Source organism: Phlebotomus papatasi, chromosome 2, assembly GCF_024763615.1.
Source record: "Phlebotomus papatasi isolate M1 chromosome 2, Ppap_2.1, whole genome shotgun sequence".
Lineage (NCBI taxonomy): Eukaryota > Metazoa > Arthropoda > Insecta > Diptera > Psychodidae > Phlebotomus > Phlebotomus papatasi.
In genome coordinates, this window is record NC_077223.1 from 18,205,837 (window position 1) to 18,233,349 (window position 27,513).

Sequence of the window (27,513 nt, forward strand, 5' to 3'; positions counted from 1 at the left end):
CCAAACAAAAAAAAACTATTTAAATTTTTTGAATGATGATCTTGATTTTTTCATTCAGAAAATAATAATTATTAAACTTAATTTTTTTTGCCTTTCACTGGATCTCGGATTGCAGGAAAAAGAGCATGCTAATCTTCCTTCGCCGTAATCTTCGTCGCAATTTTAAGCAACATTTTAATGACAATTTGCACTTTTAAGCTGACTGAGAATTGCAAAATGAGCTGCTGGGAGTTCTTTTTTTCCCTTTTTTTAGTTTTTCATGCTGAAATTTTGCGTAAAATCATACTCGATGGTGGGAATGACAGTTTGAACAAATTTCAGGAATATTATCAAATACATATGAACTCCCAATTCTCCACCACCATCCTCCACAGTTTGGATTATTTTCTTCATAATATCAGCGTGTCTGAAAAACAAAACAAAAAAAATTGGTTCTTTTTTTTCTTAAAAATGTTTAGATATCTTTTCACTTCAAGGATAACTGAAGAGATTTGACTAAAATATCCAAATGGTTTAAACATTAAAATGCATAAACTACATAAAATTATAAAACCTCATTTTTTCTCTCTGTTGTTCACATTTTTGGCAAAACATGTTGATGACAACCGAAGCATGTAAACGGGTGACAAAAATGCATAAACTACATAATATTATTTCTCATAGAAAATAGACAAGAATAATTAGCATATCTTGTTTCTTTCGTCAACCAGAATAATATTCAGCTGACAGAATTTTTTTTCTTATTGTAAACTTTTTGGACAGGATTCTTCATGGGATTTCGATAATATTGTAAGACCTTGAATCATTTAATATGATTCTTGATAAAAAAAAGAGAATTTTGGCTCTGGCACACCTTTTTGATCAGGAAAATTTTATGAAGTAAAAATTCGCTTCTCTTTTTTTCCAAAAGATTTGCATAAGTTAGTTTATCCCACTCTTTCGGTCTCCAAATTAGACTGAACTAATTTTAATTTGGTGTGATGTTCAAAAGAAGAAGAAGAAAATTGCGAAAGAGTGGGATACACACATGCAAAGTTTTTAAGAAAGAAAGGGATGTGAATTTTGACCTTATGAAATTTTCCTGATCTAAAAGGTAGAATTTGTCAAAACGTATTTGTTTGGGGCAAAATTTGTGAAAATGAAAATTTCAATATAAACTATTTTCTAAAATAAAAGAGACTGAGGCTTGAAATTTTTATTATAGATAACCTTCATGAACCTTCTTAAACTTACAAAGTTTCAAGAGATTCGAGGAAGGATTATGTAAAATAAAAAATAATGAAATATTGAGCCCAATTTTTGGAATATTTGGCTTACAGAAAATATCAATACTGATTAGCTCAATTTAAGCACATTTCTCGTTAAGATAGAGAAATAATATCTTCGACAAAGTTCTAGAAGAGGAATAAATTTCCTATAAAAATATGTCTATTTGATATTTTTAACGTTTGCGAGAGTAAAACGTCACAAATTATCCGAAGACTGACAAAATTTGTCCCAGCAATTTTGAGAATCTCCACAAAATCGACTTTTAGAAAATGATTCGAAAATCACACTTCTTTCGAGATAGAGAAAAATAGTCTTCTGCAATGTTGTAGAGCAGTAAATTTTCTATAACGTTTAATATTTTACTACAGTAAAAAACTTAAAGAAAGGCCCTTTGCATTCGCACCAATTCAATTATAAATACGTTTATACGTATAAAAATTTTCTCATTTTCTCGTGGTTTTGTTTAAATTTTCTGAAAATTGTCACATAATGTTAAAGTGAATTTTCATATATTTTTGTAAAAATCCAATTTCCATTGAATTTTTCTTTTTTTAACAATTTGACAAGGATTATTGGATTCATATCAATATATATTTTTCTGTAAAATTTAAAAATTCTCATTTATAATTTGCGCTTTTTTTTGAAATTAATAAGTAAAATTCCAATAGGAATTCGGAAAAGAAAAAAATGTGTAGTTAAGCTTCACCTGATTTTTCCCTGCAATATTATTCGGCAATAATTCTTATTATTTATTTTTTCAATATTTTCACATTTTCTTGTATTTTTTGTGAGTTTTTTGAACCAATTCTCAAGCGATCAGGCATATCAAATGTTAATAAGTTACGAGTTTTCGCCAAGAAAAGTTTTCTTAGTCGCTAATTTGGTATTGTTTTCGGATTTGACGAGTATTTTTGTAACATTTTTGCAATACTTGAGAACCTCGTCAAATATTCAAGATATTTTTGTAATGTTTGATAAACAATTCACTCACACTTCCATTATTTGAATGGCAGTTTCAGGATTTTTCGATTTATTAGAGAATTTAGATATAGAATTTTATTCCCTCTCAGAATTCGGTTTTATCTCTACAAGAATACATACACGAACTACAGTCAATTTAAGAAAAATACAAAGATTGTTGAAAATTTTAAATTTAGAAGATACTTACGGCATTATCACACTTGCACATTAAAATTTTAATATGATTCACATTAATTGTCGCTTGTGAGCGTCCAAATATGTTATTTGTGTCTTTGAGTCACTTAATATTTAGGGTTTTTCTATTTATTAATAAAGAAGTGAACTTGGCCTGCAAAAATAAGTTTAAATTTACCTAAAGCATAAATATTTTTCACATTAAAAAATTAAAGAGAAAATCGCATTAATTTTTCGCATTAATGCTATAAATCAATTTATATCAAATTTTGCGGGCCAAGTCTACCTTTTTATCAACAAATAGATCAAATTTTGAATATAAAATGATTCAAACACACAAATTACACATTTGGACTCTCACCAGCGACAATTAATGTGAATCATATCAAAATTTTAATGTGCAAGTGTGATAACACAGTTATACATACAATCACTCAAGAGTAAAATTCAAAATTGATATGTTTTTCGCGGAAAATTCTAGGCATTATCCGTTTTCTTTCATATTTTACGTGGAGTATTTGAAGGAATTTTCTCAAATAAAGACTTTATTAACCTAAAGAAAAGCGTTTCAAGCATTGTAAAGAGTATTTCAATTGAGAAGTTACAATTTTTCTTAGATTATATGTCGAATAAAAAAGGATAATATAGATAAGAAAATCAAGAATCTCACTCAATAATTTTTTTCTAATTTAAGGAAGAACATGTAACTACACGATTTTTTAAGTATTTGTTCAATTATTATCTATTTATTAATTTTATAATAACTGGTATTATTTTGCTGCTTAAAATATTTGTTTTGTTGGTTCTTGAGATCTAACAATTTCAACTTTACTAAAATAGAACCTTTTCCCGATAAACTCCTTATAAATTATGCGATCTTTTTTTCTCCGGTTTTAGTTAAAACAAAAATTGAGAGTTTTAAAGAGTTCACACGCCCAAGTAAACTGCTAAAAATCTGTTCAATTTCGTTTTTATTAGGAATATAAATAGGTTAATCAGAGATCTAATCATTAAATGGCCACAACCATTTTCTTATTTACGAGAGCTGAAACAAAATAATAATAAAATAATAAACAATTTGGCAAATGATTGGTATCAAAATCAAACAATTAGAAAAATAATAAGAGATAACAAGAGATCCTGAACAGTTTATTGAGAAAAAACTTCATTGAAATTTATTATAAATATACGGAAATTGTATTTATTAAGTGAAATAATCATTTAAAAACCATTTAAAACTTTAAAAAAACGCGATATTTTAATTTATTTGCTTATTTTCTATGTAAATTAATCAAACTCTCACCGGGAATACCACTCGAGAATTCTCCCCGGTTTTTGATGAGAAAATTTCCAATTGAAAATTTCGTGGATACCAAATAGGCGAGTTCCACACGGAGAGCTGGCTTTTCCCACAAAATCAAACTCTCACATCTGGAGGATACGACCCGGTCATATTTTGGCTCGTTGGAAAAGTCTTGAATTTCCAAGGGGTAATTCATTTCCATTTTTTCTGACAAGAGTTTCTGGTTTCTCGGGTTTCGCGATGCAATTCTTGGCATTCTCGAGTTTCGCGAAGCGTTTCTCGGACAATTGACGAGGGTTTCTCAATATGAGTTACCCCTTGTGAATTTCTGATAAACATGAACCGATTCCCATCGATTATAAACCGGTTCATAACCGATAACTAATTGTTATCCAAAATTCAATTTCCGAAAATCAATCAGTGGTCTTCAGCCAACTTTCCGTAAAATGATATCGGTCTAGGTGTTATCGATTTATGATTTGATAATTTGATTTTTATTGTAATTGCAAAGTAATTTTGAAATGATTTATGATCCTTTTAATTGGTAACTGTAATAAACCAGTAATACACTCAGAAAAACAATGACGAAAGGGAAATTCGCGGTGGGATATCTTTATTTCTCTTTCTTTTGTGAAAATGAATTTTCCTTATTTTATTGGTAAACAAAACTCTCCGTCAGCACCGATAAAGTGCTAAAGGCCTTAAAAGTGATATAAATTGACCGATAAGCGATAAAGTAGCTGAAAAAAGAAGGTGAATGGAAAAGTTCAAGCGACCATTTGGCGTCTCCTTGACCCATTTTTAATCCAGAAATAACACTTTGAAAATTCTGATAGACTTCCAATTGGGGACAGGGAATTTAATCCAATAAGATACTCACTTGCAGGGATGCACTGAAGCCATATTGGGACCAGGAAGATGAGGATGGGTTTCCATTGTAACGGTTTTCTTCGCATGATCCTGACTTACATCCTCGTACATTTGCTCCATGGTCAGAGGTTTACGATTCTGGAAAGCTGGATATTTCAGTATGGATTTGAAGGAGGATAGAAAAGCAAGATGCTCACCTCATCATATCCTACAACCCAGAGCCGAGGAGTCTGGTAGTATTTGTCGTAGCTAATATGGAGATCATAGGTCCTTGTGTGCACCACGGAATCTCCATCGACTTCAGCAGAAGTTGAAGGTTTTGGTGGGTCAGGTTTCCGGGTTTTTGTCGCTGTAGCTGGATCTACACGCTCAAGTTCTCCACTCTCCTCAAATTCTTCCATATCTCCAGCTTCCTCATCATCATATTCCTCGTCATTCTGAGTATTCTCATCAGCATCTTCCATATTCTCAACTTTGCTGCTATCAAGGGTCATTTCTGACACCTTTTCATCAAGTCCCTGGGCATTTGTCTCATCATAGTGATGCGTCTCTACCCATCCACCCTCCTGAGCATCCTCCTCGACAATCTTTTCCTCCCCTACATATTCAATTTGCTTGCATCGTCTGTAGCAGGGAACATTCCGAGTGATCAGAAATTGCTTCTCTTTCGGCAAATAGGGCTTCACTTTTGCCTCATCTCCCACAGCCCATTGCCACGTGGGACAATGATGTACCAGATGATCGCCAGCTGCTACAAATTCCTCGGGTGTCAGGACGCCTGTTTCACGGAATTTTGACTCCTGCGTGGGTGGAAAAAATTGAAGAAATTAATTGATTTCTGCTCCACAACAAAGATCTTTGTTTCCGGAATACCTTGAGGATTGGAGTCAAATATTCAGCAACACCCAGAGCTGTTCCTTTCACTGAATTTATCACACTCTGCATATTGATTGATACTACACAAACTACACCACCTTTCTCAGTGGTTAAATTGTCTTCAGATGAGGGATTTATTCCTCAAAAATACAATTTTTATCAACACTGCACACCAATGTTTTTGCCAGCAAAATTGACATCTGAGACTTCGGTTGCTACTCCAGCGCCATCAAGTTTCTAACACTTGCGAATTATAATTCCAATTTGTTCAAAAAATAACCGTCAAGTACCAACTCTTATCTCTTATCACAAAATTGAACACAAAAAATAATCTCCCTCGATGGAAGCATATCAAATGACCAAAAATAAAACAATAACCAACATACCTTCATGAGATTTCAATTTACCGAATTTTCCCCTCAAATATCAAAGATTTATGGCCACCTATCCAAAGCTACAAAATGTTTTTCCACCGATCTCTCGATAATTCAACAGCTTTATTGATAAATTTATCAACTATCAGTGACTCTCTGGGTATATTATAGCTCCCGCTGGAGATTGCTGTTTCTAATCACATCGCATAGGACACAAAAAATAACCATTTTCGGCCTGTGATGGCATTTTATGGCTCGCCACGGTGTCATGCTTTTAATTTGGGGGGGTCAATCAGCTTTCAGGAGTTATGATTGGCTCTCTGGCGTACTTTCTGTGGGATGATCACACACACTCGCGTGCTGGAGGCATCAAAACATATTTATTCAGCTGACTCTTTCCGCTAAAATTGTACTCCCTAATCTCGAGCTTTAGGCGCGACAGATCGAATTCCCTGGCAACATGTTTTTTGTAGGAAATGACGAAGAGCTTCCCATTCTGAAGGGCAAACGCTAAGTGTTTAGTTATTGCTAATTTCGATTTCTGATTTTATCAAAGAATGAAAATTCCGAAGATTCACTTTAATAAAAAATCTATTGTTTCCCAAGATCCTTCCCTAGACATTTCTAAGAAAAATCCACAATAAATCCTGTACAAAAGGATACAATTCTTATATTACCTTCGAGCAATACATAAATAAATTTCATTGTATTCGCTTTGCTTACTCCTGAAGAGTAAGATCCACTGATTTACTTAACAATTTATACCAATTTTCACTCAAATAGTACGTGTAAAATATCTCAGGTGGTAATACTTCATAATAACTTATCAATTATTTATTAAGCAAACGCTTCTTATGTTAGTAAATAAATATATCGTCATGAGTACGCAATTTATTGTCAAAAATACCACTCTTATTTTAGAAAATTTGGCGGAAAATTGCCCAAAAATCTCAGTGCTCGAACTCAAAGAGACAACAATTTATAACTTTGAGTCCTTTGAGTTAATAAAAAAATGAAATATAAAGCTTCAACTAGTATTTGTTTTCGAATCAGTTATCAATCAAAGACGAAACGGTATAAGAGATTGACTTAGGGTTTTGGAGGACACATAAGTTGTCCTATGAAAGCTAAACGACATTAATTTTTCTCAACACATCCCACAATATGTTTTTATAGGTTACACAAGTGGGATATGAACACCTTGTCCTCATACTCAATAAGATGTTATTTTTTACCATTCCAATGGGTTTTCATGGTTAAGGTTATAAACATTCTGTCAGCATGTAGGGCGTAATTCTCAACTGTTTTGACCGAAATTGACTTTGTTTGAAAGGTCTTGAATTCTTCAATGTATTTTTGAAAAAAGTTTTTCATCACCATATGGGAAAGTGCTCTCTCTTCGTACGTTCATGCCTTCGAATAATGTGAATTTCTTTTATTTTTCGTTATCATGGAATTATCAACAATTGATGATAAGCCAACTAATATTTAATAGAAATGTATAAAGTCTCTTAGGAAAACTAAAAAAAATCACATTATTCGAAGGCATGAACGTTCGAAGGGAGAGCACTTTCTCCTACTGGAGATTTTGCTCATGGAACTCTTGACCAGCCTGTTATCGGTGATAAACATGCAAATAGTTTATTTGATTAATTTTGAGTAATTATCAGGTCAAATGTGTGATTTGTGAAAGGTAGACTTGGCCCACAAAAATTGGTTTAAATTGAATTATTTAACACTTATACTGATATTATTTTATGTGAAAACATATTAATGTTTTGACATTTGATTTATTTCTGCGAGTCAGGTCTACTTCTTCGTTAACAAATAAACCAAACAACCACACTCAAAATATTAAGTGAACTAAAGACACAAATCGTCACAGTCATTACCGACGATTAATGTGAATCCCATTAAAAATTTAACAAACAAATGTGATACCGGGGTTAGTACTTTTGTGTAATTCCTAAAAATATGATAGTTGTTTCTAGAAACAAACTTGCTAATAGCATATCTAGCATATTATGCGTATCTACGCATGTTTCTGCATTTTGTATGAATTTTCGTGTTGTTAGAAAACTCAATATTCCTATATTTCATGAATGAATTTCGTGTTTATTTTGTTTCGTATTTATAGAAACGTTTCTGTCTTTCTTTCTAGAAACATTTTTATGTTTTCTCAGATGTGTTTTCGAGTTTCTGTAAATCTTATAAATTATTGGATATCGTTTTGTGTTTCTAAAAACGTTTGCTAGCTTCCTGGATGTGTTTCTACATTTCTAGAAACATTTCTGTATCTCTAGAAAATCTTTTGTATTGTTGTATTATTTTTTAAATATGCTTTTGCGTAATTTCGTGTTTCTCTTGGATGTATTGCCACATTTCTTAAAAAGCTTTCTTGTTTCTATGTTTTTGGAAACGTTTTCGTGTTTCAGAGTCATTTGCGTTTTTCTATTTTTTTTTAAGTTCACATTACTGGAATTGTTTTCGTGCTTCTTGAATACGCTTTTGTTTTTCTAGAAGGGCTTTTATTATTGCTGGAACTCTACGGAGAGAGCAGTATATAATCCCTCGATTTTTTCAACCGCCCCCCCCCCACTAAATTTTCACCTTAAACCCCCCGGAGACCACTTTTCTTAACAAATCTTCACGTTTCAGACGATTTCTGAGAAATGTCCGTCTGTCCGTCCGGCTGTCATCAGTTCTAGAGGCCAAACGGTTAGAGATAGAGACTTGGGACCTTCGGGGGACCCCACCAAAACCGACCCATGTATCGTTAATATGCCCCTCATTACCCCCACCCCTCCCCTTCCCCTCCAAAACTATGTTTTTTTTGGATTGCTCGAAAACGCATCGTGCGATTTTTTTCATTTTTGGATATGTTTTAGAGATTATCCAGGCGAACATTTCGTCCATATACGAAAATACCGCTGAATCATTCTTATTAACGGCTTTCAAGGTCAAAGGTTAAAAAGACACTAGAGTGTGCATTTATCAAGCAAATGGGGTCATGTTTGGGGTGGTTGGAAAGGTCTTGGAATTAACGACAAAAATAAACCGGTTCCAATCGGGTTTGAATCGGTAATGAACCAGTTCATAACCGATAAAAAAATTATCTGAAAATCAATCCTATTACTTCTAAAACTATTTTGGGGGATCTTTTGAGAGATTCATGAATCGGTTCAAATCGGTTGAGAAACGGTAAACGGTAAATGATGCGATAGTACTTTTGCGGTATAGCATCTAAGTCACGAGTTCGAGCATTTCGCAAAGCCTGGGACGCTTTATCACCCCTTTTTCTAGAAGCATTTCCGTGTTTCTAACATACATTTCCATCTTTCTAGAAGCATTTTCGTTCTTTAGAAATGTATTTCTGCGTTTCTAATATTATTATTGTGATGAATCCATCTTTCCACGATTCTATAATCGTTTTCGTGTTTCTAGAAATATTGTGGTATTGCTTAAATACGTTTTCGTTTTTCTAAAAATATTTACGTGTTTCATTGATGTATTCTCGCGTTCTAGGATTATTTTTGCTTCTTAGTGTTTCCTTATTTACAGAAACGTTTCCGTGTTTCTAGAAACACTTCTGAGTTTCTTGAACATATCTTCGACGTTTTTAGGCTAAAAGCTTCCTTTTTCTCAATTTTGAATGGCTTTGAAGTAATTTAAAGAACTGTTAATGCTAGTTACGAATCGATGAACGTAAAAAAAAACTAGAACAAAGTGCGTGAGACTTCTCAGATTTCTCGAATTAACGGGCACCAATATAATATTAGAGCAGAAGGGTTTATTCATCCAAATCCTAAAAAATCTACGAAACCTATTTTAAAGGTATGGTATCGAAGTTCTAAGTTCGAGCACTTTGCGAAGTGTTGGCTTGGTCATAATTTTCCCTTACCTTGAAATCCAGACACGCAGAGGAGAAAACATGACAGACCATTCAAAAATCCGTCAATCGGAGACAATTTTTGGCTCTGGTGAGTGATCTTTTTTTAAAACCTCTGACGAGATTATTGTTTGAATTAAGTAATACAAAGAGCTCAATTGGACCAATTCGCACAAATTTTTCCTCTCAAAATTCGTTACGTAAACAGGACAGTGCAAAAAAAAAACTTAGGCGCAGAAAAAAGTGGCGAGAGATCCATGGGGAGAAATTGGTGAAGATGCTGATCGAGTGTGTGGACGTCCAGATATCACTGCCCAACACATTCTCAGGGGGTCTTCCAATAAAAGGCGGTGGAAGAAGAAATTCTGGGCAGTCTATTGTTGTGTGTTGCCGGACGAGTAATAGTGCAATTTTTTTTTTGTCACGTTAATGTTCCGAATGTTGCTCCTGAAAGTGGATTACAGTGTCCTGTGAAAATCCTGTGCAATTCCCCCGGAAATATCCTAGTTATTTCCGCACATTTGAAGGCTCAGACAAAATATCTGTGATACAGGACCAAAAAATTATTCCAGTGAGTTCAACTTTCACGCAATTTGTGAATGCTGGATTGCAAAAAAATACCCGCGAAATTGAGATGAACTCCCTGATCTTTCCTATCGCACAAAATAAACCACAAAAATATCCTCATTTTTCCGTGTCATTGAAATTCTGCTCATTGTGTCTTTGACTCTCTTTCATCATGCGATTCATGTAAAAATAATTTTACAAATTTTCACGGAAAATTTTCGGTGTTTCCTGAGCTATTTAATGCGTCGCATTTTGCGTCATTCTCACGAGAAGTCATTAATAACTCTTCGACAGTGTGTCCATTCCTCGTGCAAAATCAGTGAAACGTGTCTCTTACTCTGAACCAAATATTAATTAAAAAAATTAGATGATAAAAGTTCTACATCTTCTCCCATTAAGAGTTTTATGATCAGTCACAAGCGGTTACTCTCACAAAAATACAAGAGAATTGTGCATTGTGCAGCCGGTAGAAAATCAAGACAAAGCTCAAGAAAATGCTTCTTTATCAATAATTCATTCATTTTAATTTACTTTTATGAAGTGATTTAAAGGAGAAAGACAATTCAATTTATATATAGAATGTGTCACCAGCGGGGTTAAAGTTTTCGCGATATTTTGAATTTTATTTTAGTGTTAAAAATATTTTATGATGTTTTTTTTTTAAGTGTGTGATATTATTTAAAATTAACACAGGTGTTAATTTTTTAATGTTCCTTATGTAAAAGATATAGATCTTCTGCAAAAAGCAAATTATTCAGTTTATTTTCAATACAAAAAACTTAATCTTCAAAATATTATTTAATTAAAAGTTAATGCTTAATAAAATAAGTGTCAAGAAGATAGTATCATTTTCGAAATATACGAAGAACATGACGTAGAAATAAAAGTATGGAGAAAAAACGTTTTCTGGGAATACCTTTATGGAGGAGGATAGTCTCCGAAAACCGAAGTCGAAATGTCTTACTGTTTGATCTCTAGAGCAGTAGAAAAAAAACGAAAAACAAGAACATCCAGTTTGTTTTCAGTAACCGTTTAGAACATTGTACTAGAAATACTAGAGATAGAAATAGAATATTTAATTTTGGATTTAACACCTCTGACAGATTAATGACTATTGTGAAAAGAAATAAATTTATCTAGGGTAAAATGGTACAATTTGGACAGGGCTTTTTTCTTGATAAATTTAGTACTTCATTTTTATTTGTATATTTTTAATGCTTTAGTTTTATAATTTGGTTCCTTGTGCTTAAAAACAAATTTTGTACAGTATTTATCAAGAAAAAAGCCATGTTGAACTTGTACCGGCGAATTGTCCAACTTATAACACTAATTCCAAATTATATCATTTTACCCTACTAGGGAGGCGCAGAGAACGCTAACAAACATACAGTGTACCAGTCATGGAATTAAAATCCTTTTCATTAAATGTTTACAAACACCATTTACTTGTAAAGTCTAAGTATATAAGAAAAGATTTTGGCACTGAGAATTCAAATTAGGAAAGAAAGTGGAGAAAAATATTTATCAAAAATGGCGCGAAGTCACTACTTTCCGTGCATAACTTCGTATAATGGTCAACACACAATAACTTTTGTTTTGTAAATATATTTTCGAAACTGTCTGTTATGGTCAGCGCACAATAACTTTTGTTTTGTAAACATGTTTTTTTTTTACATTTCAGTGAAAGTGAGCGAGATATAGATCTAGTCATCTCGCTCACTCTCATAGGCAGTTTCGAAAACATGTTTACAAAACAAAACTTATTGTTCACTAAGCATTAGAGTAAGTGAGCTGACTATAGATTTAGATCTCTTTCACTCTCACAGAAAAATCAGAAACATGTTTATAAATCAAAAATTATTGTGTGCTGCGCACAACTTTCCGCATTCTTAATTCTAATTCTGAATTGTTTCGCATTCTTTGGGATTCTACGTACTCAAAGGGAAATGTTCCGGAGAATATCAAGTTTTTGGTCTATTTAGAATCTATAAAATCCGATTTTCGAAGATAATTACAATCTATAAGAACTAGTGAGGATATCCAAAATTGGGAGGCACCCAAAATCCCGAAAGGGACAAAATTCCGAAAGCCAAAATCCCTAATATTCAAAATCGTGAAAGGGATGAAATTATACGAAGGAAATTGTTTAGAATAATTTCCCAAGACACCGAAAATTTTCCTTTGCATTCAGCAAGCCTGGATGCAATCGTGGGAGTAGCTATGACACTTTTATAAATTTGGGATTTTGGCTTTCCTGATTTTAGCTCATTTGGGATTTTCGCTTTAGGAATTTTTATTCGGGCTGGGAGTTCCGTTTAATGCTGATTAATTCTTAATTATTTGATTTTTGATTAAAAATCGTGAAATTGACCCACTAGATAATGTCCCAAAAGAGAGACAGAGTCACAACATAATAAATTACATTTTTGGGATTTTTCTATTCAACCTACCCCCGATCTTATACAAACTTTTCTTAACTCTTTCGTCTCTTTTGGGACTGTAGTACCCAAAGAAGCATATGCATTTTCTATGAAAAACAATGTTTTTTAATTATTCAGAATTCATAAAAATCCTATTCTTGTGGATGATTACAAACTATAAGGATGTCCAAATGTAAGATATTTTTTGTAGGACCTCAATTAATTCTTGAGTTTAGATATTTTTGATTAAAAAATGATGAAATTGGCTTGCAGCATATGCTGCGGTCCGGAAAGAGTTAACGTTTTCAGAATTTAATATTTCTTTAGAGTTGGGAATGTTTAGGCAGTTTTGATTAATTCAAGCTTGGTAATTGACAAGGTTTCGTGAGGTTCAAAAGCTAAGAAACCCTTATCAGGAAAATTAAACAAAAAAAGGAAAAAAAAGTAAGAAATGCAACACTTGAATTTTAAAGAAGTTTGATGATTAGGTCAGTTGAAGGTCAAACAGTAGATTTAACGATTTTATGATTTTCACAAGTCCTCTCCCACCGTAAGTAAACTTTTACATCGTTATCATGACATTCACGATTTGAGATATCTCTGAAATGCGTAGATTTTTATAAATTACTTTTTTATCCACTTATATCCACTTATTCCCATATGTGACAATGTACTTGAATTAGTATTTCTAACATATTTAAAGGTCAATAAAAATTTGTAAAGAGAACGTATTTCTCAACCGATTTGAGCAAGTATGGATTCGTTTAGAAAAGACCTTTGATTTTTTTTAGAGACATTTACGACTTAAGCCGAGAGACGGCTTAACGTAATTATAATCAAAATAATGATTAGACTAAATTTCCATCAGTTCCCGCTAACTAAGCTGTTTGTCGGTTTAAGCCGACAGACGGATTAGTCAGAAACTGATGGAAATGTATTTTGATCAATAGTTTGATTACAATTGCGTTAAGCCATCTCTCGACTTAAGTCGTAAGTGTGTCTAGGGCATAAGCCGCGAGTTCGAGCATTTCGAAAAGTTCAGAGTTGGTATACCTTTACTTTTACCATATTTAGGTTTTTTATTAAAAAATTAAATTTATTCCTGCGCTAAGAATGAAACGCGCTGTAAATCGAATAAAAAGACATCTGAAGACTATTGAAAATTTCCCCTCTAAATTTACTCTTGAAGAGAATCTTTTTATAAATTTTCTCTAATTCTTCTCTATAGCCAACACGTCATTGTAAATACATCTTTGCATACTGAACCACTCAAATAATTGCCTTTATGCAAAAACATGCGTGGAAAATAAAGAATTTTGGTAAACACAATTAATCCAAACAAGAAATCGTACAAAGTTCGTATATCAACTGTAAAAAATAATCAAACCGTAAAATACATCGTACATTGAAAAGTTTGATGAGTAACCCTTTGAATTTCAGTGATTATTCGTTGACCAATTTGATTGCAAGACGAGTTTTTCCAATTTTGATGATCTTTTTCCACTTCTCTGATGGATTTTTTAATCATCTTGTAAACAAATTGTGCACTTTCACAGTCATTCAGATGCAACTGATGCTTTTTTTATCGTTTCTATTGACTTTTCCCACTCTTTTGGATTTTTTTTACTGTGGCTCTTTTCCCACTCCTATCATCACCGGGATTAACTAGTTTCTTCTTCTCTGGCGCTTCCAGAAGAGACAGAGGTGTGATCGTGCGGAAGAATGAAACAATCAAAAAACACAAGTGCCAGTTTAGAGGCCAGTTTTGGCGTAAGACTCCTCACAGCAGGATCTGCAGCTTGCATCGCAGATTTCGCTACATTCCCCCTTGACACAGCTAAAGTGAGGCTTCAGGTATGTCAAAGAATTATTCTCCCGCCAGAAAAAAACCCGGTTTGAAAATTAAATTTTTGGCAGATCCAAGGCGAGGGTCAGGTCAGAGTTCCGCTCGCTGCAACAGCCAATGGGGCCACAGTGGTCAGCACAGGTGGACCAACACCCCAGTATCGCGGTCTCATTGGCACTGTTAGTACAATTGTTCGCCAGGAGGGATTCAGGTGAGAAAGTTTAGCATTATTTTTGTTTATCGTCGAAGGAAGGCAAGGCAAATGGAACGTTATCACTTGGTTTAATGACCGTTGAGGCCGTTGAGCAAAAGTAAATCGTTGACTGAGAAATTAACAAATAATTGATCGCTGATGGAATTCGAGCCTATTATTCACAACATTTTAGCACTATCGAAAATTCTTATCACTTGATAAAAGGGCTTAGTGAATCGGCTATAAAAATGCAATCTTTTATCAACATTTTATGACTTATTTTGTTTTGCAGGAATATTTCCAAAATTTGCCATCTGTAAATATGAATCATTTTCGTGTGTTTATCTCAATTTCATATTATTTTATAATTATCTCATTTTCTAATTATGCACAATATATCCTTGATTCCTTTGGATTGATGGAAATTTTAGAAGTTCGGAAGCTTCTAAATTTATATTAATTGATCTTAATAATCTCGAATAGGTTAAGATTAATAAATTATTCCAATTTAGGATAATTATGTCATTCAGAAAAGTTTTACATTTTTTTTAAATTGTGTTCTTAAACGAATTATGACTTGTTCAATGTATTTCGAAGTTTTCAAAATGGATCGAATTTATCTTTTTAAAATTGAAAATTATTGAATTTATATTTTTCATATTAAAATTTTAAATACATTTCCGAATCGTCCGAATCAAACTGATTTGGTCTTGCTAAAAATTTCGAAACTCTTTTTGATCTTTCCCATCTTTTTTTAAATTCAATCCATTAGAGTTGCTTAATTTCACTCTTATGGCTCCGGCACACCTTTTAGATCGGGAAAATTCCATGAAATCAAAATTCACATGCCTTTCTTTCTCACAAGTTTTGCATAAGTCTGACGTATTTTTTTGCACTCCAAATTTGATTGAACTAAATTCAAATTGGTCTGATGTTTAAATAAAGAAGAAGAGTTCGAAAGAGTGGGATAGACATATGCAAAACGTGTGAGAAAGAAAGGGATGCGAATTTTGACTTCATGAAATTTTCTTGATCTAAAAGGTGTGCCGGAGCCATTAGAATTTCAAATCCATTTTAAATTAAACTGTATTTGACTTTTGTCAAATCTGGTTAGAAATACTCTCCTTCAGAGCAATTCAAAACTTGATATTTCACGAGACTTTCATAAAATAAAACTTCCCATCAAATTCGTCAAATCCAATTTAGATATGATTTAGAGTTGGGAAAGACATGTAGGGCATCGAAAATGTTCGTAAATGTTTGTAAATTCCTATGAGGAAGTTACAAAATGCTCGTGAATCGTATAACCCACAAACAAGTTCGTAAAAGTCTGTACTTTTTCCACAAACATTCGTAACATCATTATGTGACGAACATTTTTTGTACTTTTAGAAACATTTGTTCGTAAATGTTTGTAAACACACAAAAAATGTTCGTAAAATTTAGTCATTTGTTCGTAAATGTTCGTAAAATGTTCGACAGGAATACAAACATTTACGAACAAATGACAAAATTTTACGAACATTTTTTGTGTTTTTACGAACATTTACGAACAAATGTTTGTAAAAGTACAAAAAATGCTTGTCAAATGATCATGTACACGAACAATGTTTGTGAAAAAAGTGCAAACTTTTACGAACTTGTTTGTGGGTTATACGATTCACGAGCATTTTGTAACTCCCCCGGAATTCACAAACATTTACGAACATTTTTACGAAAAAGTTTTTTTCTGTGTACGATTTTGTTAAGGGTCTCCGGTTCGTTATTTGGGAAGATTCTCCAAGGACGCAAACACACTATCTATTACCGTTTGGTCCCTTGACCTAATTTCATAAAGAAAAGAAGTAATTCATAAAGTATGACTACCAATAGATTATTTTGAAATATGCCCCTTCGCAGGGGCTGTAGATAATGTATCGCAAAATTCAGGGATTATATTATATTGCTTTCTTTTCTTTTTTGTGCCGTTTGTGCCATGATAAAACAATTCAAATCGCAATTTTTTAAATTGATTGTTCTGTTTGTAATTAATCTTTCTTAATCCACTACAGAGCGCTGTACAATGGACTTTCAGCTGGTCTGCAGAGACAGATGGCTTTTGCCTCAGTTCGTCTGGGAACCTATGATAGCGTCAAAGTCCTGTATCAACGCGTCCTGCGTGAGAATCCAGAAGGCCTGCAAATTTTTACACGCGTCCTAGCTGGACTCACGACAGGCGGAGTAGCAGTGATGCTAGCTCAACCGACTGACGTCGTGAAGGTGCGCTTCCAGGCCCAGAATCGTACAACAGCCTCTCCCAACTCTGTTCGCTATCGCAACACCCTTTCAGCCTACAGAACAATTGGACGCGAAGAGGGAGTCCGAGGGCTATGGAAGGGCTGTCTGCCCAATGTCGGTCGCAATGCCATTGTCAATGTGGCTGAAATTGTCTGTTACGACATCATCAAGGATTGCCTACTCAAATATACGTCCCTGGAGGACAATATTCCCTGTCACTTCACAGCCGCTGTCATTGCTGGCTTTGCCACAACTGTGGCTGCTTCCCCAATAGACGTAGTCAAGACGCGCTACATGAACTCCAAGCCTGGTCAGTACCGAGGAGCCATCGATTGTGCCATCCAAATGGGCAGAAGCGAAGGAGCCTCGGCCTTCTACAAGGGCTTTGTGCCGTCATTTGCACGTCTTGTGTCTTGGAACATTGTGCTGTGGATCACTTATGAACAACTCAAGATTCTCATCTTCAAACCACCACGCAAGGAAGAGTGATGATCAAAATTTGTCTTGTTTTTTTTGTACTTTTTTAGGGCTGAATAATAAAATATCAATATGTTTTTTTTTTAATTACCTTCAAATTTATGTAAGATTCTCGTATTTGATTTTTTCTCTGAGAATGCCATTGAGCACAGGAGCTGGATCAATTAGGTCCACGAGAGTAGGACAGGGCAGTTCTGGTGAGTAGTCTATCTTCATGAAACAGTCCACTTTCTTTATCTTCTCCTTCAAATCGTCCAGAATCTGGGGAATTGAGATGAATTATGTATGTTCTTTTTGCATTTGATCTTGTTTTTAAAGGAATTGGGATTTTATCTTTTGATCTAGGGTAGAATGAATTAACCCATTCCTTACCATGGTATTATACATCATACGCAAATTGAGTAATTTTACATGATTTATTCCTGGGCAATTTTTAATCGAATTGCTGTCGGGAATGGATTTTTATAGGCTTTAGTTCTTCAATTACTTGGGAAAAATAGTCCGACAGCGATAGAAATTCTTATTGTTTTTCATTTTTCGCTTCGCGGAAGGTCATGCAAAATTTTTGCTCAAAATGGCGGACGGAAAATACGACATCCCGTCGAATTTGTTAAAATTTGGTCTCTTTTCTCTTTCCTGATTTGAATTCTAGTTGCCAATTTGTGTTCTTGGATAGTTACTCTATCTAAATCAATAGAGTTTGTAATGAATTAATGCACAGAATTTAAATTCAGTGACCGTTAAGAGGTGTGTTTGACAGGGGCTCTCCGCGCCCCCTTATGGCCTTTACACATTGGGAGCAATTTTTGTCAAAAATTGCTTTTTGAAGGAAATTCCCTGCAGCGTTGTAGGGGGAAACGTCAAATTTCTGTCAAAAACGCAATTTTTGACAAAAATTGCTCCCAATGTGTAGACGCCTTTAATAGGTAAAATTTTTTTCTTTTCAAAATATTCATCTATTAATATGTATGAAATTAATCCCAAAATATGAACATCCTATCTCAAGTATTTCTGGTACATTGACTGAATGGGTTAATTCTAAACCTGCTCCAATTGGATTTTTGTTTTTAGAATTCTCAATTAGAATTCAGAATTATTCCGTAATAAATACAGTATTTAATTATATTTATTATCCATTTATGATCAATTTTATCAATTTTATTATAAAAAAATCCCAATTGCATCAAGTTCTGAACTAGGCTTCTTTTACCTTACACAAATACACTGAGAGAAATGCGAAAAAAATTAAAATAACATACCGGAAATGTTTATTTTACCCTGCAGTATTGATCCGAAATCGGTGTAAATATTACCCTTTTTTTATTTATTTTTATTTTAGGTGTATTGGGGGTTAAAGTTACCCTTTACATGCTAATTTTACACTTAAAAGGGTGTAAAATTAACATTAAAAAATATTGATATATTTTTACACCTAAAAAGTGGTTAAGTTACGAGGAAAAAAAGTTAATCGCACCCTCTTTTTTTCTCAGCGTACATTCAAATGATAAATTTCAACACTTTTTCATTGAAACAATTTTATCTTTGTGAAGAATATGTCGGTCTTCGTAAATGTTCGATAATTCTTTAGAACTAGGGAAGTTTCTATATGGATGACTGCTAGAGACGCTGTTCAAAGGCCTAGTCAGAATTTTAGCAAGAGAGTAGCTGAATTAAAAAATGTTAACTAGAATTTGAAGAGAATATTATCGGAGGATTATCCTCAAAATACAAAATTCATCATAAGAAACGTTTTTTAAAAGCAAAATCCAACTATTTTCTCGAAAAATAAAAAAAGTATCCAATTTAATCTATATTTATTTATTGATTTATTTATAAAAATCAATAAAATCTTTTACAAAAATTTTAAATCTTAGAAACACTTGGAAATTCTGTTTTTTTTTGAGCCACAAAAACGTTTTTATGGACCTGACTAGCTTTTCTTAGATGAAATTCCGTTTAAGCTTGAGAAATGTCCCAAATTAAATTTTCTTAGGGGAAAAAGGCTTTAGGATTTACATGAAAAATCAGCATAAATCCTATCGAAATCCGATTCTGATGATTTTTAAGTGGTTCGTAATTAGCTTATAAACTTTTTCATTAATTTTTCAACACTGAGAGGAAAAACGGTGTGCCATTAACATTTTTTCCTCATAATTTTAACACTTTTAAGTAAAAATTATATCAACATTTTTTAATGTAAATTTTGCACCTTTTTAAGGGTAAAAATAACATGAAAAAGGGTAACTTTAACCCCCAATACACCTAAAAAGGGTAATATTTACACCGTTTTCGGATAAATACTGCAGGGTAAAATTAACATTTCTGGAATGTTATTTTAACTTTTTCGTATTTCTCTCAATGAAGGAGTAAATTATTAGATTTTCTATGAAAAAGAAATCGAACGCTTCAATTTTTTTTCTAATTTCATTTAAAAGTTCCTACAAGTTTCCTGTTAAACATTTACTTTAAATCATTTGTACTAAATATAGTTTTTTTCATTTTTATGCTATCAAATAATTTGTAAAGATGAAAACATTTTTAAAAATTTTGTTTCAAAAATTCGCCAAAAGAATAGTACTAAATCTATTTCGATTATTTTGGACAAATGTGGAAAGCTTGAAGGACTCCTTAAAAGCTCTCCTAAGACGATATTGTTGCTTTTTTTAAGAAAAGTTTATCAAAAGCTTTTCCCAAAAACCATTTGAAGCTTGAAGATCCAACCATTTGATGAACAAATTTATTTAAAGATTCAACATAACACCCTTCTAGTCAGTAAAGGAGCTTTCCTTGGATGTAAGTGCTCTCGTGAGCTAAAATTTAGATGCTTTTGAATTATTTTTAGTTCATAATTTTTTTTTAATTATAATTTTTGTTGAATATCATGTGTAGGGGGAAGTGATGCACCTTTGAAAGTGGGGCACCTTTGAAATTGGGATTTTTCTACCATGTTTAAGTCGAATTGAGCCATATCATAATATAATTTAGCTTCTCATTCTGTGTATGCAACTAAATTATATCACGATAAGGTTAAATTTTACTTAAAAGTAGGTGAAAAATCCCAATTTCAAAGGTATCCCACTTTCAAAGGTGCCCCACTTCCCCCTATAGATGAGAACTGCCTCTCCCTGGTCCTTCTTTGCTACGACTTAAGCGGTATTAAGGCATTTAAACAGAGAAATCGTAATAATTAAAAGAGATTTTCGCATTAACTCTTTGGAATTACAGACAATTTTATATAGAGGAGAGTGGAGCAGTTCTAGGTATGCAGCACTTTCGAAAAATATACAATTTTTGATTAATAAATTAAAAAATATGAATAAGCTACGCATATTTTTAAATAGCCAATACCCAAGAGACACTGACTGATTTTAGTTAGTTTGAAGATCAAGAGGTAATTTATTCCCATTGTTACTGACAAGGGCTTTCGATTTTTTGGGTTTCGCGATGCAATTCTTGGCTTTTTTGGGTTTTGAAATGCAATTCTTGGATTTCTCGGGTTCTGCGATGCAAATTATTGGGTTTTCGGGTTTGGGATTCAATTCTTCGGTTTCGTTTATACTAATGCAATTATTGAGCTTCTCGCGTTTCACGAAGCAATTCTTGAGTATCTTGGATTTTACAATGCAATTCTCGTTTTTTTTCGGGTTTTACAATTGATAATTATCACATAATTATCAATAATTGATAAAAAAACAAATAATATTTAATAAAAATTTGTAAGTCTCTTACTTAGGGAAAATAAAAGAAAATTCACATTATTCGAAGGCAAGAACTTCGAATAGAGAGTGCTTTCCCCTACTGTGAATAATATTTTTACTTTCTATATCTGGATTCTTTTTCTCAAAGTGACATAGAAATTTGATTTGAGAAAGAATTGGAAAAATAAATGTGAAGTTATTTAAATTGCAAAGTAAAAAATGAGCAGTGTGGTATGTCTTTTGGTTCGTGATTTTATTATTTTTTTTTAAAGTTCGAAAAAGGCTATATACACTAACGGCCAAAACATTAAATACACCCTTCGTAAGCTTAAATACACGTGATTTGGACCGGGAAAACGCTGTAATATCCAGTTCTATTGACCGAAATAGTTTCATATATAAACCTAAGAACAGTTTTAAACAAGATTTGAGAAAATACATGAGCTACAAAATTTATAATTTGAGGATCAGTCAAAAATTAGCTTTTTGGAAAAAAATGCTAAAGTAGCCGCATATTCTAAAACTGATCTAATCTTTTAATAATCATTTAATATAAGCTAAATACTATTAGTAAATATTATTAAGAGTCAGAAAAACTGAAAATAATACCGAGGGAATATTTTTGGTACGGATTGTGGTTGGTTTCCGGTGTGATGTGTTTTGATAGGGGTTTCTTCTTTGAATATTGAAATTTTCAGCCCAAATTCTACTTTTTCATATATCTTTTTATTATTTTTCAAATTTCTTCTTATTATTGTTGCAATTTCATTTCTTTTACTTCATTATTTTATTTAAATAAACATGAATAAAATCATCAAATTCAGTTCTCCTCGAAGAATCCTCCTTTAACTTTGATAAGCGCTTCACAAATTCGGGGCATCCTGTTGATAAATTTTTCCAAAATGTTAGAAGGAACTCTGCCCACTTATCCTGAAGTGTTTCCACCAAGAGTGGAACTGATGTTGGCGCCTTCTCTCGAATCATCTGGTCTAGAAAATTCCAGAAAATTTCGATGCGGTTACAATTGGGTGATTGGGGTGGCTAATGCATGTAGTTTAGGACCCTGCGTTTCTCTTTCTCAAGAAGAAAACCTCTACAAAGCTTTGAGGAATGCTTGGGATCGTTATCCTCTTGCAAAAAAACCCACGCCCAATAAACCGAATGCATTAGCCACGCCAGTCACTCGATTGTAGCCTCATTGCAATTCTCTTGGATTTTCTCGACCACAAGGTTCGAGATTAGGCGCGACATCAGTTCCAATCTTGGTGGAAACACTTCAGGATATGTGGGCAAAGTTCCTTCAGGCATTTTGTAGAAATTGAACAACAGGATGCCTCGAATATGTGAGGCGCTTATCAAAGCTAAAGGAAAATTCTTCGAGGAAAACTGAATTTGATGATTTTATTCATGTTTATTTAAATAAAATAATGAAGTAAAAGAAATGAAATTGCAACAATAATAAGAAGAAATTTGAAAAATAATAAAAAAATATATGGAAAAGTAGAAAAATTGGGCTGAAAATTTCAATATTCAAAGAAGAAACCCCTATCAAAACACATCACACCGGAAACAAACCACAATCCGTACCAAAAATATTCTCTCGGTATTATTTTCAGTTTTTCTGACTCTTAATAATATTTACTAATAGTATTTAGCTTATATTAAATGATTATTAAAAGATTAGATCAGTTTTAGAATGTGGGGCTACTTTAGCATTTTTTTCTAAAAAGCTAATTTTTGCCTGATCCTCAAATTATAAATTTTGTAGCTCATGTATTTTCTCAAATCTTGTTTAAAACTGTTCTTAGGTTTATATATGAAACTATTTCGGTCAATAGAACTGGATATTACAGCGTTTTCCCGGTCCAAATCACGTGTATTTAAGCTTACGAAGGGTGTATTTAATGTTTTGGCCGTTAGTGTATTTTACACCCCACACGCGTAAATAATTTTTAAGTTAGTCCTTTTTAGGACGTTGTTAAATAGATTAATAATAAAGCAACATAATAAAAATGTTCTATTAGCCAAAGCACACACTATCTGCATTGTAATGAGTAATTTTATATTATCTTTTGGTTTATCTTTTTTTTAACTAGATATGAAAATTTATAAAAATTCCAGGAATTATAGAATTTTAATAAGCAAATAAAATTTTACAATAAGCAACATTTCAAGCTTTTTCCGGTATCAGGTCTGGGTCTCGGCTAAATAAATAATTTTTTACCTTAACCCTTTAAGGACGATTGGGTCACCCGTGACCCATAGAGAAAATTATTTTTCCTGACTACCCAAAGTTCTTTCTTTCTAATGTTTGTACGTAATTGTAAAGTAGAAGGTTGTAGAAATCCAGGATATTTTTTGCAAATCTCCAACTATTTGTTATTATAGTAAATATTTAAGCTCAAAAGTGACGAATTTTCAATTAACCGCACTAATAAATGATTTTTATTATTTTTTAATATTTCTATTTTTTTTTAAGCGGAACCCTTTTGGGAATGGAAATTAAACTACTTTATACATAATATTTTTCATTACAGTAAAAATTATCATTCATTAATGTCGTCAGAAAAATTACTTAAATTTTTAGGCTATTTTTGTTCCTGTCGTTCATAGAAGCAAAAAATATACTGAATCAGACTCTGCTGGATTTTCCAAGGCTAGATATAAAACATTTTATTAATTTTGTTTATTAGTTTCTTTTTTTATTATTGATTTTCGATCAGAAAAAAACGTCTCGTCCTTAAAGGGTTAATCTAATTTTCAATCAAGGTTCAAATTTTTGTAATAAAAATAATATTTTTGTAATTATAAATTGTAATAAAATTCGGGAAAAATTGGAAAATTCGTAACTTACCTCGAGAATCTTTTCTTTCACGTGTGGGCGACTTTGAACAGTTTTGTACATCTCACTTAGTTCTTTTGCCGTGTGTCCAGAGAGTTTGTTGAGAGCTACAGAAAGGATGCGTACATTGAGATTTTCCTTCGACCAGGAGTCACATAGTAGAATCCCCATGTTCCAGTATTCATTCTGAATGGTCAATTTTTCGATCACCTTGAAGAATTTTGCTCTCAAAATGAAGCTCCTCTCCCCAAATTTTGCTCTGTCCTTCTCCAAAGCAGCTTTCAGTTGATCGATTGTCACAAAAGATAGTCCCCGGATCTTGAATTTGTAATCTCCGTCGAGGATGGATGGAATATGCTGAGGTTCAGGAATAGGACTAAAGTCATCAACGAAGAGAGTATCATCGACAAAGTCTCGCAGGGATTCCCTGGATTGTCTGGAGGTGGATGGGACTGGAAGTTGTTCTGGTGGATTCTGGGAAGCATGCCTGTCGAGAGTATCGAGGACGGAATTGTTGAAAAAATCATCTTCTCGCTCAAATTCCAGCAATTCCGGAGTCGTTGGGCGTCCATTTTGACCTCTTCCTGCTTCTACGGCTTCCAACTCAATTCCCATTAGCAGTTCATCGTCTTCATCAATAAATTGGTCCAGTTCTGATCTCACTGGAGCCACAGGAGTCACGGGGGTAACATTACTGACTGCCTTTGTCTTTCTATCGAAGGTTGCCATGATCACTGGACGATTTTGTGTCCTTGATGGCTGAGATTCCTCCACAACTGTTATTTCCTGATAGTCCATACGTGGTTTAGGATTCAGAGGTTTGTTCAGTCCCTTTAGGAGCATATTTTCAAAAGCATTGGGCACCAGGAGTGTATCAACTTCTCCCCCGAGAATCTTAACGTTAGGCGGAGTCAAGAGTAGAACTCCATTTGAGCACTGAATGGGTCCGGAAATGAGAATTTTGCACCCTGGGAAGATTTTTGTGGAGAGACAGGCAACTGGACGATACTCCATGGCATCAACTTTTCGCGTTCCATCCGTCAATTCAAGTTTCAGGAGCCTCTTTTTCTTACTAGGCTGCTTTGTTTGTGTCCGGAATTCCTCAACAGGTTCTGGCTCATCCAATTTCTGATCATTGAGGCGTCGCCACTGGTCGTAGAAGGACTCAGCTGCCGGAAGAGAACCTATGTTAGATTATTTCAATGGTAAAATTGAGGAAAACTTACAGATATCAACAATGTAGTTCATTTGCAGAGGAAACTTCCCGGTGAGCGAAAATGGCTCTTTCTGTTGAGTGACCCGTTCTGGAAGGCAAGGGATACCAACTTCTGTTAAATCTGCAAGGAGCCACTGTTCGTAGGCCTTCCGGTAAACTTCTTGGACTGAGAAACTGGGATTCTCAGAGTGGACCCATTCAACGCACCTGAAAACATTGGATTTTTGTAGTTTCCCGGAAGTGATTTCCAAATTCCTTTACTTACCCTGAAAGCCAGTCCTCATCTACTTTAATAAAGTTCGAGAGGAACTTATTTTTCACTTGATTTACGAGATTTGTTACCATTCTGCATCACATAAAATTCCATCAACAATAAACCAAGGGGGAGATATTTGGGTGAAAATGTGTACACCACTTCCAGGCACTTCCATAACTTGTATTAAAGAGGTCGTCGTACTTCCAAAACTTCGCAACACTCTCAAAAATGTTGTAATACTTCCAGTACTTCCTGCACTTCATACACTTCTCATACTTAGAAATTAATAATTTACTTAATCTGATGAAAAATAAAATTAGAAAAATTCTTTAAAAAAATCTCAAGAAATTTATTTTTATACATATATTTAACATTTTGCTTATATTTTGAATTTCTACCGCCAGATGTTCTTGCATACTTTCAATATTTTAATATTATCTGCGGTTTACGATGGGTTACCAACATATTTTGAATTTTTCTAAGAAACCAGCGAAGCTACTTTTGGAAAATTTGAATATCTAAAAAAATGTATTGTCATTTGTAAATTGAAACTGGGCTGGAAAGTCTGTTAGAGTGGTTAGAGTTCAAAGTACGAGTGCAACAACTAATTCTGCACTTCAGATGTATCTTCATATTTTATTAAGCTTGATTATCTCCCTGGTTTTAAAATCCTTTAAAATAGAAACATTTTGCACTCTTTGGAAAAGTGTTTGATGTTTGCTAATCAACTTTTGAAACAAGCTTGGCTATTTTTTCCGGGATCTTTTTCGCTATTGTTGTATTAGATTAGTTCCTCATTACCTGGTCGCCAATCAATCCAGAAAAGATTTTTTATTGGCAACATAATCAGGAGAAAAATGGCCATATTCATAAAGTCCTCCTTATTCCTTTCAGTGAAAGAATGTGGCACCCATGTATTGAGCTTTCAAACACATTCAAGATTTTCTAAATAGCGAAATACTATTTAATTATTGTTTTCGAGATTGTTTTCCAACATTTTAACAATCTTTTCAATTGTTATTCACAAATTTTCTTCCACTAAGATACTCACAATATTGGCATCAATATTATAGACCGTTTAAAATGAAATTGATATTTCGAAGGATAAATCCTTATTTCTAAATTTTCAAAACTACTTTTTAATCTTCCTTAGAGCAAGGACGCGATCTAAATAAACCCCCAAAATGTTTCTTTAATGGAAGTTCATCACTTAGACCTTTCCAAAATTAGTCTAGCATTAAATATTACAAATGCACCTTTTCGTTCCTCTTTGTAATAGTTCTCAAAAGCACAAATCTACTTTTTTGTCGAATACTTTTGACATTGAAGAGATGTAATACACTAAAATCCTCTCAGTTATATGCAAAAAGGTAAACAAAAAATGGTGGAGGTGGAGGTAACCTATGGGATACCCTTTAACGACATTCGCGAAAAAGTCCCACGAATACTATTATAAATTAGAATATATATATATATATATATATATATATATATAAAATTGATTGAAAGTCAACTGCAATGCTATGTCATTATTTGCGAACCACTACATGAATTTGAAATTTCTGTAAAAATTAAGGAAAATTATTATTCAACTGAATATTTTCCTCAGAAAAATTACGACACAAATTAAGCTATAATAAATTTGAGCGTATTTGCTCCATTTATTGTCAGAATCGAACTTGAAAATATAACACTTTAAAACCCAAAGTGGTATTTTACTCCAATTTTAAGTTTGGAGCTTCATAGTAGGAATTCTATTCAATATTATGCTAAAGTGATAACACGAATGTGTAGAGAATTTAATTAGCTTTCGTTTAGTCCAAAAAAATAGTTGATAACTTTTTTATTATTTAAAAAAATTGGGAAAAAAACAAAAAATGGGCGTAGAATACCAAATTGGCGTAAAATGCCACCTTTTTCTTTATATGGAGTTTGCATCCGAAATGGACATTTGAATGGTTTATTCTACATAACCTAAAAAATGT

The 27,513-nt window shown here is 33.2% G+C and overlaps 2 protein-coding genes across 5 annotated transcripts; one reads left to right on the forward strand and one right to left on the reverse strand.

Annotated features, from left to right (window-relative positions):
- On the reverse strand, positions 1-25,668 carry LOC129802902 (ubiquitin-like-conjugating enzyme ATG3). 4 transcript variants are annotated; one of them, XM_055849103.1, is made up of 5 exons: positions 25,538-25,662; positions 25,283-25,479; positions 24,069-25,225; positions 17,608-17,777; positions 344-406 (listed from the first exon to the last, which is right to left on the reverse strand). In XM_055849103.1, exons 1-4 carry the CDS (start codon positions 25,615-25,617, stop codon positions 17,616-17,618), a joined length of 1,596 nt encoding a protein of 531 aa, XP_055705078.1. In that variant the 5' UTR covers positions 25,618-25,662; the 3' UTR covers positions 344-406; positions 17,608-17,615. The 4 variants fall into 4 exon arrangements, with proteins under 4 accessions (XP_055705079.1, XP_055705078.1, XP_055705076.1 ...); XM_055849101.1 differs by lacking the exon at positions 344-406 and adding an exon at positions 9,922-10,183; XM_055849104.1 differs by lacking the exons at positions 17,608-17,777; positions 24,069-25,225; positions 25,283-25,479; positions 25,538-25,662 and adding exons at positions 4,608-4,735; positions 4,795-5,397; positions 5,471-5,705 and having other exon boundaries at positions 1-406.
- On the forward strand, positions 10,108-17,598 carry LOC129802903 (dicarboxylate carrier SLC25A8-like). The gene is made up of 4 exons (XM_055849105.1): positions 10,108-10,307; positions 14,417-14,577; positions 14,641-14,780; positions 16,814-17,598. Exons 2-4 carry the CDS (start codon positions 14,446-14,448, stop codon positions 17,526-17,528), a joined length of 987 nt encoding a protein of 328 aa, XP_055705080.1. The 5' UTR covers positions 10,108-10,307; positions 14,417-14,445; the 3' UTR covers positions 17,529-17,598.
- Positions 25,669-27,513: the final 1,845 nt, after the last annotated feature.